We start from the raw sequence: 14,230 nt of genomic DNA on the forward strand, positions 1-14,230 counted from the left end.
TACGTCATTAGTTTTCGAAAGCATTTTTAATAACAGCATAGTATTCTGTTGTATGGATGTCCCATAATTTATTTAGCTGGTGCCATATTGTAGGCAGTTAAATTGTTTCTGATTTTTGACTGCACTGAACATCCCAATAGAGGAATTTTTGTGTATATGCCCATTTCCTTAGTAAAAATTCTTTGACGTTCTGGGCAAAGATGTGTATACATTTTAAATTAGATACTACAATTTGAATTGAAGTTTCAGTGCAGACATTTAGATTATTCCTACCAACATTGTTGAAAGCAGAGCAGGATTTCTTGAATATAAAACTGAAAGAAGAATTCTTACCATTGTTTATCTCCTCACTTCATTTAATGTTGCCTGGGAAAGCTAATTTTTACTGTTTGCACCCTCTGGGCGATCTCTTAATAATTTCAGCCAATTAGGACAAGATGAATTTCTGATGATAGAACTAAAAGATCAGGACAACCTATTCTTTAGCTCCTTGCCCCACTAGTAGGAACTGTGTAGCAATCATAGCAGTGTCTATGTAGTTTCAGTGACAGAACTCTCAAGATTCAGTGTCTGTACTGAGGTATGATTCTTGGCTAGTCACATTTGCCGTGGTTTTGACCTTCGCTTAGATCACTAATACTAATAGGGTAGGCATGGATTAATGGATTCTGCAGAGTAGCACACAGACTCTCTGACAACTTGTAAAAACGTATAATCTAGTTCATGTCTTTCTTCCTATGGGAAGGAAGAATTTAGGGAGAGGATGGGAATAGATTTGAGGAAGAATTTTCTCTGGCATACGTTATTATCTACCATGGGCACATCAACGTAGATATGGATGCTTCCATCTTTCAGATTCACAGATATGAACTGTGGATAAACATAGAAGGGGGATTGTCATAAGGTAAAATCGATGTGTTAATTTGTATGAAAATGACAGATCGGCTTGGCATTTGTTAACTTAGGACCTCTGGCCACGTAGACAAATTTGCTGACTTCATGGTGAAAGATGTAAAAAATGGAGAGTGTTTTCGTGCTGACCATCTATTAAAAGGTATGATTCTTCATCTCAGATAAGTAGTCTTTCAGGGAGGATCGATCAGAACAAAGGGTTTAGATTAAATCTTTCTCAGAAATTTTTAATTAAATTTTTTTGGGGAGTGGTATAACATACAAAGGCTAAGGTGCACAGATCTTAAGTATACAGATTCAGTCCCTTATTAAAGAAAAAAGATATGTACAGATAATCAAGATTTCTAAGTCAGCAAAAGAATAAGACAATATATCATGACTTTCTTTGTAAAATCAACCAAAGGATTCATATAAATGGAAAATTTATTATCCTTGGATTCATTTCTTTTTAGGTAAAAATGAATTGTTTTGAAACTCAAAAACGCATTTTTTCCCCATTGACTGAAATTGACATGTACCAACACTGTTCTTGTAGCTCATTTACAGAAATTGATGTCTGATAAGAAGTGCTCTGCTGAGAAGAAATCAGAGATGGAAAGTGTCTTGGCTCAGGTGAGTACTTGGGAGATGCTATCACAGTAACACGGGTAGGTGCTGTCTGTCTTTCAGCACTTAGTGACTGTCAAATTCCACATTGTGCCGACCCTGGCCACAGTTGTGAAGAAACCAGGTTTACCTGTTTCTCTTAGCATCTCTTTTTGCATTTTTATTTTCTTCTCTCTCTGCCTTTGGTGGCTAACCTTGTATTTTCGTCAAAACTAGCAAGTCAGTGTAAATAGGTATAAATTTGTTCTCTCTCCTTGGAAACCAGTTTTCTGAGTTTAATAGCAAAAACCAGAGGAGAGGCTAATGACGAATAGTGTCTGGTGTCGATGCAGAGGGTTGGGGGCGGGTGTCTTTATGAGTACTGTCTCATCAGCCAGTTGATCTGCTTCTGGTTGCTCTGTCCCTGACTGCACCCTATTATCCTTAGGCCCCTGTTTTTCCTGTAGACTGAAGTTTTGTAATTTCTATTTAAGTTGACAAATTTTAGGGGGAGACAAAAGAGACCATAGAGACAATCTATCATGACTTTTTCCAAGTGCAGGGATACCTTCTATATCAGAAGTAGTTCTTACTCTTTTTGTGGGTCACAGACCACTTGAAGAATTTGATGAAAACTATACGTCTTCACCCCAGGAGGATGCACATGTCCCCGTGTGTATGTTGCTGATTTCTCACCTCGTGTATCTGTTAATGCAAAGTCCATTTCTCCAATACCATATTTATCATGAGGTACATCATGGCTCAATTCTTAAACTTTACTTCGTTGGGTAAAAAACAAACAAACAAACAACCAGTGCTGTATTTATGCGTATTTCCTTTACATCGATATATTAATGTCTAGGGCTCAGTGCAGGACTCCCTAACTCTTTCCTTTTTTTCTCCTAAGAACTTGCTGGATACTTTTCCACCGTTGCCCTAATTATTTTTTAACATTTTAATTTTTCTCTGTGATATCTAGCTTTCCAATATTAGCTGAGAAATTTTCTCCTTCCTCATTTAAATCTTCTTAATCTTCTTAATCTGGCAGTTTATTTGGGGACCTTGTGACGTATATTTTACTCCTTTCTTGAAGCTCATTGGTTTAGTATTGCTACTCATGATTCAGAAAATCACTTTTTGTATTTTGACACTGTTGTAGCCTACACATTCATTTCTCATTTCTTTCCTTTTCCAAAGGCATAACCTTTATTAGAAAGAAGAAATGAAAAGTGCTTCTAATTACCTCTAAATTACTCTGTTTTCTCTTCACAATGTTAGGTTACTATGGTTTTGTGTGTTTGTGTTTTTGGTCATAACAGTTTTATTGATTTCCAAGTAAGTTGTCAGAAGCAGGAAGTAATTAGTTGACGTGTTAAGTCATATTTTGTAGTTTGAGCACTGACTTTGTGTTTCATCTCAGATACATGTTCTAGGTGAGCAGTCTGTTTTTTTGATTTGTTGTATCAGATCCATATACAGCTGTCAATATAATTTTCAGTGAAAAGTTAGGGACCCATGGAAATGGCCTAGTACTCATACATGGCCCCTGGATTCACGGCTGAAGTCCCATTTGTTTCTTGAGCGCACAGCATTTTCTGCACCTGTTAGAGCCTGTGATTCCTTTTCAGCTTCATGAAACATTCCTGTTTCTTTAAAAGGCACTGATTCACCCTCTGGAGTAGGAAGAACTTTATTCTTGTTATGTGGATTCAGTAGCTCAGAATGAATTCTGCTTCTCCTCTTTGATTCTGCTGACCCATCTCTGCATGTACCAGTGTGTAAGGTCATTCTTTAACTTTTTATTATGAGAAATTCAAAATATATAAAAATAGGAAATAGTATAAAAAATACTTAAGCACCCATCAGTGTGCTTCAGTGTTATCAAATTTTGTTGAATCTGTTCCCTACTCACTTTCCTCCCTTTCTTTATCCCTCAAGTTTCTTTGAAACATATCTCAAACATCATTTTATTACATCTGTAAATACTTTATTATATTTATCTAAAAGAAAAATCCAAAAAAAAGAACCTCACCACCGTTATTTTGGTAAACATTAGTAATTTTTCATATTGTCACATATTTAGTCAGTGTTGACATTTCCTTGATTATCTTAAATGTTACCAATATTTTGTTTAAATTGGGATCCAGATAAAGTCCATACTTGGTGGTTAGTTGATATGTTTCTTAAATTTCTTTCAATCTATAAGTTATTCATCTCTTTTTTTCTTACATTTTCATTAAAAAAATTTTTAAGTTGAGACATTTCTTTGTTTAGCGTTTTCTACTATCTGGATTTGGCCGATTGCATTATTTTAGTGATGTTCCACATGTTCCTTTGTTTCTATATTTCTTGTAATTTGGCAATTGGATCTAGAGGCTCGATTAGATATTTTTGGCAAGATGCTAAGTGGTGTAATGTATTTTTGTTGGGTGGTATATAATACCTGGTCATCTCTTCTGTGAGGCGATCATTGTTTGGATCCATGAATTGATTAGGGTTTCAAATCATGATTTTGTCATTTTGTTATTCCTATTTTATTAGCTAGAATATTTCTATATTGAAAACCTCATTAACTCTCTGATTTCTGAGACACTGTTTAAGTGCTTCATTTCCACCCCCTTGCCTTTGTCTTCTTTTTTAACCTGTTTTCAATTAGTTGGTTCCCTAGCATCCTTCAGAAATGCACAATGAGTTCCTGCCTGCCTCTTCCTCTCTCCCTTCCTTCTACAATTATAAACTTAATGGATTAAAACATTTGCTCTTTTTCAGTCAGTTGCAGTTGTTATCCATATTGATGGTCAAATTGTCTGATCATTGCCTACCAGTAGTTGTTTACTAGATTCTTTTGACACAATCTCAGTAATCTTTGATCACTTCTTCCTAGTATGACAAGATACTTCATGCTCATCTTGTACATTTCTTGTCCCAGACTTGTAATCAGCGATTTCTTCAAGGAGCCCTGGTAGTTATTAGTGGGAGTGCTATTAGTCATTGGTTCTAGACCTTTTAAGTGGACTGAGAAGGAATTGGTTTTTTGTTTTAAGATAAAATCATGATTAGGTCATATCGATACTTCTACTCAACATTAGGTGTGGGACTTTGCTTTAATTTATTAATTTTAAATCTGTATCTTCTTTACTCACACCAAAAATCCTAGTTCTCAGCAACACCAGCATCATTATCAATCTGCTTTGTCCCACATTGTGCACATGAATAGTCTCAGAATCACAGCACACTACCATCAACAATGAATATGGAAACTAGTTTAAAATTTTACTTTTTATTTTTTATTTCCTTGGGAATACATCAGTATGTTAGTCTAATAACTTAAAAGTCACTTGGAGCCATTCTCTCTGAATAGTTGTCGCCAGCTGGATGTGCAGTTAGTTCATTGTTTCGGTTTAGTTTGAATTTTTAGAGTCTTATTTTTTGAAATTTAAGTTTATTGTATAGTTACAGCAAAAATTTTCATATCCAAAGTTAAACCTTCAAAACACTATATTAAAATACATCTAGTGTCTGTCGCTCTTCTCTCTACCCTATTCTCTTCCTATCACCATAGGTAACTTGATTTTTAACTTGGGGGAGGGGAAACTTTCTTTTAATTTTTTTTTTTTTTATTGAATATAAACAAAGACATGTAAATATTGTATGCTCCCATTTCTAGGTAAATGGTAGCATTCAATACATCCTTTTCTCCAACTTGCTTTTTTCATATAACAAACTATCTCAGAGAATCCTCCAGAATAGGATATAGAGACACACCTCATTCCACTTTGTATCTACGTAATTCTCCATGTGTAGATGGACCGGTTTACAGAACCTGTCTCCTGTTGATAGGCACAGTCTTTCCCATCTTCACCTTTACAAATAATTCTGCAGTGAGTAGCTTTGTGCATATCCTTTCATATTTTTGCTACTGTATCTTTGGGCTAGATTTCTGGAAGTGAAAATGCTTGATCAAAAGGTACCTGCAGATAAAATGTTGCTAGATATTGCTGAATTCTTCATCTCTGTGGGGTTTCGATTCCTGTCTATGTCCTTGGAATCTTTCCTTCCTGGCTTCTGTTTTCATCATGGCTTCAAGAATACAGAGAAAAACACTGTATCTTTCTTGAATTGCCTGGGGAGCAGAGATGTTCCATGTACTCTGACTCCCTCCTCAAGCATGGAGACCCAGGGATGTTTATGGTGTTCATATCTTGGAACAGCTTCCTCATTGATCCAGCCTCCTGGGATACGGCGTTTAGTGACTTCCCCCAGGACTTCTACACAAATAGAGCCTAGAGGCTTCTTTTTTTTGTTGTTTTGTTGTTTTTTTAATTGTTCATTCCAATTTGGGACATGTTGATGTGAGTAGAATACCTTTCTGTGGAGTGACAATGTCAATTGGATTTATGAGGGGAGAAAATATAAATTGTAATAGTCACCTTTTATTGAGTAGGTGCTATGTTGCCAGCTCTGGGCCAAGTACTTTACATATGTTATTTAATCTTCATAGTAACCCTTTATAGTGAGGTAGGTCCTGTTCCTCCATTTTCCACATAAGCAAACTGAGGCTGGGAGAGGTTAGATAAGCACTTAATCCTGAGTGACAGAAGCCATTAGTGGTAGAATTGGGTGATTTACCAAGGTTTTTCTGACTCTGAAGCTTCAGTTCTTATGGCAGTGAGTTATTTATCTTAAGTTTTAAATGTTCTTTACTATTAGATGGTTTGTCATAGTCATTTGAAACTGGAGGTCATATATCATTGGGTTTGGAATTGATTATCAGTTTATAGAATGTGCAATATACTAGAAAATGCAGAGATGAATAAGACATAGCTTCTGCCTTCAAGAAGCTTAATGTCTTGTAGGAAAGGAAAGTTATATGTATATTTAATTAATAGACAGGGAAGTGTACCCAACTCTTAAATATGCACAGAGTGGTAAAATTCAACCTTGAAATTTATTTACATGATTTCAGATTCTTGCCAACCAATAACTATTATAATCGAGCAAAAGATATTTTACCTTATCTTTCATTGTGAAACGGTGAATGTGTGAGTTTTAGGTCAGTCTCAGAAAGATACTTCATTTCTCTGTTGGTAAAGGAAACGTAGGTAAACTGGTTATGGTTTTGCTGTGGCTATCTTGAAGGTTAAGTTAATTCTGACCTTATTTCAGGTGAGTTTTAACGATGGATAAGGTTTAATATATAATACTTATGCCTTGTTTTTTCTCAGTCTTTTACACTAATTATTTTCTTGGCATGTTCTTTAGCTTGATAACTATGGACAGCAGGAACTTGGGGATCTTTTTGTGAACTATAATGTAAAGTCCCCCATTACTGGAAATGATCTGTCTGCACCAGTATCTTTTAACTTAATGTTCAAGACCTTCATTGGGCCTGGAGGTAACATGCCTGGGTATGTATCACTTATTGTTTACGTAACAGAGATTAAGATTGCTTATAATAAAAGGTAAATACAATATCAGTCAATAAGGAAAATTTTTGAAAAGTGATATGTAGAAAGTGCAGGTAAATAAGAGGAGAAATTGTGACAGATATAGTCTTAATTTTTATTTCCTCAGATTCTTTCTGAATATAATTTTGTAGTTTATATGTATTTTTTTGCCATAAACATAAAACTGCGATCCTCATAGTATGTAGCTATAGCTGCATAGTGTAAGAAAGACAGATGAGGAATGACTTTGAAAGTCATTGAACTTACTGCTGAAGGAGACTTTAAAACCATCTGGTCTATATCAGCACTGTCCAGTAGAATGTTCTGCATTGATGGAAATGTCCTATTTCTGTGCGGTCCAATGTGGTAGCCAGTCGTGGCGCGGGCGGTGTGGGGTTAGCATAGCTGCCTTCCAGTGTGGTGCCACTTGTGGCTGTTGAGCACTGGAAATGGGCTAGTGCTTCTGAGGAATGCAACTTTTAAATTTATTTAATTTTAATTAAATTTAAGTAGACATGACTAGTTGCCCACCATAGTGGATAGCACTGGTTTTACCTTGTTGATTTAAAAGACATAGTTTTCACAGAGTAAAGAAAATGTGAAGAGTTTACAGATGATCCAGCCCTAGGCTCGATATTTCCAGATCCTTTGTCCACTGTTAACAAACTGAGCCAAAGTAGTCCGTTTCATGGCTTTGGGTATTTTTTGGTGGTCTCATTTTAAGGTAAGAGAGGGTAGGTTTTTGTAAGATGAAGCCAAAAAGATGTTTCTTGGAGTAGAAACTAAGGATAATAAAAATTGTGACCGAATGTATTACTGGAATTATTTTAATAAGACACAGGGTCGATTTGAGATAATTTGTGGAAAGAGGCCAAAGGTAAGCCTTTCATTTTGTTAATACATACAGAGTGTTATAAAATGAGCCAGATCCTGTGATCTATCATCTCGCTCCTAGGAGTTTTTCTAAGAAAATAATTCAAAAAGAAAGGAAGCAGTACTTGTCAAGGGTGGTGTGTATATATTAAAAGTAAAAGTAACCTATTTATCCAATAATTTGAGGATGGTTAAATAAATTATAGCAAAGTAGAACATTGCTATGTGAGTAGAATACTCTGCAGCTGTTAAATATGAGACATTTTTACAGTCATTTAGAAAATGGAAAAGTATAAAATAAAGAATACATAATTTTATACATTCTCCTTATAAGTTCGCATTTAAACTGTCGCCGTACTCATATCTGGGTAAAGTCTGGAAAGGACCACAAATAACCAAACAATGGGGTATGTTGGAGTGAGAAGAGGGTAAAATTTTATTGTTTTTTTTCTTTTTTTTAAAGCTATTTTCATGAAACATTTTTTAGTCGGCCGCTGGGAACACTTTCTTAGTTGTTTTGCACAGAATATTTTCTGTGAAATTCAGAAGAGGGACAACGGCTGTAAGAGTGTATTTGCTTTGCTATGTCTTTAAAATATGGAGAAATATTAAAAGAAACCTCAGGCTGCAAATGTAAAATACCAGAAAGAAGAGCTTGACGTGAAAAACCTCAAAAATTGCCTGGCTCGGTGTGATGAGTGAGCTCTGATGTTACATTTTTGCCCTAAACTGGTATCTTTTTAGTGCCATAGTTACACTGTTAACGTGGGTTAACAGAAGTGTACTTAGGCATGGGTCTTATTTTCAAAAGGATCTAAAATTATCATCTACCTCCATGTAAATACTTAGAAGAATATCAGAGGTTTTAGGGACATTATGAGGGTGGTGTTTGACTCACTGGAGCGATGAAATTAAAGGTCATTGCTAACAGATTGCCATACCGCTTACCTGGCACATTCTCTCAAACTGGCTGGAGAACGTTTGCCACTGGGGAAAATACCCGTTTCCAGAACTTAGTTTTAGGGCTTTTACAGCTTTGTGTAGAAATAGTATACTTAGGACTTTTAGGTTTTGTATCTAGAATTTCAGATTTGTTGGAAAACAATTTCTTTTTTTATAACAGACCGATGTGTTTAAATTTATAGGTACCTGAGACCAGAAACTGCACAGGGGATTTTCCTGAATTTCAAGCGACTTTTGGAATTCAACCAAGGAAAGTTGCCTTTTGCTGCTGCCCAGATTGGAAATTCTTTTAGAAATGAGATCTCCCCTCGATCTGGTCTGATCAGAGTCAGGTACTGCCCCTGTTATTCTTCTGGTAAAATTAGTGAATTGGAAATTAAAGCTGGCTATTTTGAGACAGTTCTGCTTCATTCTTACATAATTATGTATATGTTCTTGTCCTAGAAAAAAAAAGCCTGTTTTATGTTTGTATCTTCAAATGTAATCTCAAGGATGATGGGCAGTTTTGAGTAAAGTGAATTTGAAGGGAAAGAAAGGGAGGGCGAAAAGGTGCTTTAAGTTTCTCACCTGTTCATCATATGTTTTGAGGATGGCAAGATCTTGACTGTCTAAACCACGGTAGCTTCTGGCCATGATGATGTGTGTAAGTGTAGCGTGAGCTGGGGATGGGGCGATGCTTCTGACAGGAGGATCATTCTAGGTGTCTTGGGAAAACAGCATTGCTGGAGTTGGGGTGGGGTGTCTCAGTAACCAGTGGTGTTCCTCCAGATATTTAGGGGGGCCTGTATGACAAAAGGGCCAGCTAGCAAGCTAACCCCTACCTACTGTAGTTTAGACACTCACTTGCCTCCATTCTGATACTCTTACCTTGTCAGATGCATCCAGGAACGTGTGGGAAGACATACTGACGCTGTTTAGTTAATGTTTTTCTTTAGAAACTTATTATGACCAACCTGTTTATGACTTAAGCTTTTTGTGATTTCTATACATTTTCTTGCTGATATCATCTGCTAGGGCAGTAGATTCCACATAAAATATAGGATATGTTGGCAAACTTCCGCAGCCGCATCACCCCGCTTGTTTCCTGTCTTTTCCTACTTGCTGTGATTGCAGGCTTCAGTCATAGCGTATCCCAGCCACTGACTGCATCAGAGCATCCAGCCATCTGCCTACTCGTGTTAGTCCCCATGACGCTGTTTGAGGAAATGCCCCTCTGTTCTGACCTCACTCCATATTTAGGCCTATCGCCTCTTCGGCCTTACAGTCTAGAAAGGGGAGACCGATGGAGGAAAGTGTTGGTACAACTTAGAGAAATGGGGTGGGGAGGACCCCTCTGGGCCTTTATGAAGAAAGAAGAGATAGTCAGAAACTTGAACCAGGTATTATGACAATGAAAATCTTGTCAGATTTGAGTCTGTTTTATTTTCCAATATCTGTTTTTTTTTCCTGTTGTTTTTTGGCTTCCCCTCTGGTCCAGTAGTGTCTGCACGCTTGCTTTCAAAATACTGAGGAAGGCGTGTGAGACTGATCTCGTCTAAAGCCAGTGTTCTGGAGAAGATTTACAAGTAGAGTAGCTGTTGCAGGATTATAAAGGACTGTGAAGTAAGGTGAAACCTAGGGCCTATGGATGAAGAAGTGGCACACAGGAAATCCAGCTCCGATCTGAGCAACACTCCAGGTGCTAACTGGTGAAAGGCCCTCGGAGCTTCCTGACATTGTATTTTTTGGTCATTTTTATTTCATAGCGTCTTGTCTGGATTTTGTTATGTGCCTCTGCAAGATCCTAACTAGAAGCACACTATTCTCCCATGAGTCAGTATCCCCATCATTTTTATTCCAGGGTAGGGCTAGGATTTGTTTGTTTGGTGTTTGATTTCTTCTTGATGACATAGAGTTATCAAATGATCAGTTTTTGTATAGCTATGATTCCTTTTGTTTAGGTTGGGAGTAGGTTGCCATCATATGAAATTTTCCTTTGTTTTCTCCCTCTTTAATTCCCGCCCCCCCACCACACACACTTCCACCCCCGCCCTACGGATGTTGCCATTTCCCCTTAAGGACTGGATCTGAAGGTGGGGTGTCTCCTCCCACACACTCGTGGCCCCTGGGGTATGGTCCGTGGCTCCACCTGGGGTACAAACCCAGGACCTTCTGCACGTAAAGCAGACGTGCTATCCACTACAGTATGGAGCCACCCCTGAAATTTTCAAAATTTTATTTTGATTGGCTGGTTCTGTCTTCTAAGCCTTGTTAAGTAGCAAAAATTCAACTGAGTGAATTTTAAAGATCTAATTGGCTTTATTGAATGATTCATGAATTGGGCAGCATTCCATCTAGCAAACAGAAAAGAGCTCCAAAGGGTTGTGCAGAATGGAAGGTTTTTAAAGCCAGAAAAGGGGTGGTGAAAGGAGATTATTAGCAAAGAACACGTTGTTTCAGGCAAGGCCGCCCTCCTTAGGGGAGTGGAACGGGCCTACTAGACCTCACTAGTGCTGACCAGGTAATTCCAGGTTGATGGGTTAAAAGTTACATTTCTAAGAGAGGCTGTAATTAGTTTATATACTAAGCTTGGTTTCCTGTCATGGGGCTTAGCACAAGTGATTCCATTTTGGGCTTGTTGCTTCATTTTAATAGGCTGTGTGTATTTTAGTTCTCCGCAGCTCCAGCTTCAGTCTCTGAACTCAAAGACAAGAGACAGCTGGTAAAATCAGTGTCAGCACTGATTTCCATCTCCTGTCTATGAGCTGGGAAGATTTGACAGAACAGATGCGAAGACTTTGGCAGCAGATTATTTTGGGAATCTGGACAAGGCCCTTATTTCGATCTGCTCTGCATTTAGATGTTCTGCTGCCTTCAGCCCCATTACGAGCTTGTGAGGGCAGATACCACTCCTCTTCTCTGTCTCATATTTCTGTGCACACAGAAGATGTTGTTGAAAGACAAGTAAGATCGGTGCTGCAGAATCAAATAAGAGATACCATTAAAAAATAAAATTTAAAACCAGAGTTATTTTGCAGTGCATTTCATGTATTATTTTTAGGACCTATTTAAGCAATTTTTCATTTCTTCTAAAGTGTCTGAGATAATCATGAAAGTGGACTAGTAAATGTGTGTGTCTTTTAAAGACGAGAGATTTGTTTTTGACAGTATTAACTTAAAACACTTGTTCCTTCAGTAGCTACTAAATTGCCCTTCAGAGGAATCTCTGGGAAGCCATCACCATGTGCATATTTATTTCATCATCGTGCAGTTAGCTTGATGTGAGTGTGTTCAACTCGTGCCTTGTGTCCTCTGTCTTAAATAATACTACTTTAAAAAAGCTGTTATTCTAAAGAAACTCTTTGTATGGTGCCATTATCAGTCATTTAATTGTTGAGAGCAGTAAAAAAGAAGAAATCAAAGTCTTGTAAAAGAACAGTTTCAATTCACTTTTAATTTTCCATTCTTTGAAAAGTAAATATTGGGAGCGTCATTTAGTCTATATTTATAAGACGTGCTAATGCTTTAAGGAAAACCATTTTATTTGGAAGTCACTATTCAGTATCTCATTTCTTTTTTGTGCCTGACATTTGCTTAAGATTTTCCTATTTTAAAAACTATACATCTGTTCTTTAAAAATTATTTTTTGTTAAAAGGAATATTTTTTGTGGTGCGGCTAATGTCAAAGAAAAAAACAGTGATGGTCAGTAGTTAAAGCGGTAAAAACGTTTTGTTCAAGACTCTGGCAGTCGGGGGACCACAGTAGAGCAGGGCTCAATGCTGCATACAGCGGCCTCCCTGGTCTTGTCTGCAGGGGCTGCGTTCCGAGACCCCCAGTGAACGTTTTTGAACGTTTGAACCGCAGATAGTACCAAACCCTATGCATACCGTATTTTTTTCCTATATACACGTATTGATGATAAAGGCACAGCAAGAGATTAACAACAGTAACTAAAAATAGAACAATTGTAACAATATACGGTGATAAAAGTTATGTGAATGTGGTCTCTCAAAATATCGTACTATACTCTACTCACCCTTGTGAGGCTGTGAGATGGTACAGTGCCTGTGTGAGGAGACGAAGCGAGGTGAATGACAGAAGCATTGTGACGTAATGTCGGACGGCTAGAAGGGTGACTTGAACACAAGCGTTTCAATGCCATGACAGTCAGTTTGATAACCAAGATGCTACTAAGTGACTAATGGCGGGCAGTGTAAATACTGGACAAAGGGGCACTTCACGTCCTGGGCAAGACTGCAAGGTTTCGTCAGGCTACTCAACGCCATGCAATTTAAGACATGAATTATTTACTTCTGGAATTTTCCATTTAATATTTTCAGACTGCAGTTGACTGAGGGTAACTGAAACCGTGGAGAACAAATCCACGGATAAGGGAGGTTACTGTGCAGCATGGGCACGGGGTCTATAGCTAAGGAGCCGGGCGGGGGCGGGTAGAGGACAGGGAGTGACTGTGGGAGTGTCAAGGGCAAGCGGGATTCTGGCTAAGCCGACCTAACAGGATTCTTGCTGAAGACAGGCCAGGGTGATCGGATGTCACCAAGGGGACAGTAGTGGATGAGGAGCCTGATAAAATACCAAGGGCGGTCAGATCACAAGGGGGAGCAAGCGGTTCTGGTTAAACTGAACTTAGCCAGGTTCTTGCTAAAACTGGATTATACAAGGAAGTGCACAGATGGGCCTAGAAGAAGGTTCAGGAGACTGACTACAGTTTGGTCAAGTAAAGAATCTTTGTCACTAGACAGAAGAAATTAATATTTGAGAGAAGTTTGATTATATTTATTTAAAATACTATTTGAGTAATGTGTTCATTAATGAAATATTTTCATTATTCATAATAAATATTTTCATTTAAAAATAATCACCCAGACAAATCTAATTCAACTTTATTTTTTGCCATTCCCTTAGAAAACAATTTTCTGTGTAATGATAAGAGATTCCTGTAGTATGGGGGCCTATACCATTATAGGATGAAGTTGAAAATAAGGGCTTTGTTAACTACTTTTTATAGTTAAACATGCAACTTTTGTCCCTTTTATTTTTGCTTTCAGAGAATTCACAATGGCAGAAATCGAGCACTTTGTAGATCCCAGCGAGAAAGAGCATCCCAAGTTCCAGAGCGTGGCGGACCTCCAGCTTTGTTTGTATTCAGCAAAAGCCCAGGTCAGCGGGCAGTCTGCTCGGAAAATGCGCCTCGGGGATGCTGTCGAGCAGGTAAGATTCCATAGGTAACTTAAGTTAGATCGTACCTACTCAGGGTTTGTAGCACGTAGCAAGTTCTGTGTACTGGATGACAAAGTGTTTTATTTTAGCAGTCATTTTATTATTTGTTCTTATATAGTACTTATTGTACGCTGTCCTAGTGGGAGGGGATTACCCAAACATGGCAATTCGTGGGCCCTTGAGGCTAACATAGAAACAGTAGTTCAGAGAACACTTGGAAAGAGGTCTT

General features: G+C 37.8%; 1 protein-coding gene across 1 annotated transcript in view; it reads left to right on the forward strand.

Annotated features, from left to right (window-relative positions):
• The window catches only part of GARS1 (glycyl-tRNA synthetase 1), a 40,694-nt gene that overhangs the window by 11,439 nt on the left and 15,025 nt on the right, over positions 1–14,230 (forward strand). Inside the window, exons 5-9 of the mRNA XM_039862648.1 lie at positions 966–1,054; positions 1,448–1,524; positions 6,760–6,905; positions 8,963–9,112; positions 13,830–13,992. Coding sequence (XP_039718582.1) covers positions 966–1,054; positions 1,448–1,524; positions 6,760–6,905; positions 8,963–9,112; positions 13,830–13,992 — 625 coding nt within the window. The remainder of the gene's footprint in view (positions 1–965; positions 1,055–1,447; positions 1,525–6,759; positions 6,906–8,962; positions 9,113–13,829; positions 13,993–14,230) is intronic.

The sequence above is a fragment of the Pteropus medius genome, unplaced genomic scaffold (assembly GCF_902729225.1).
Source record: "Pteropus medius unplaced genomic scaffold, Ma_sr-lr_union100, whole genome shotgun sequence".
NCBI lineage: Eukaryota > Metazoa > Chordata > Mammalia > Chiroptera > Pteropodidae > Pteropus > Pteropus medius.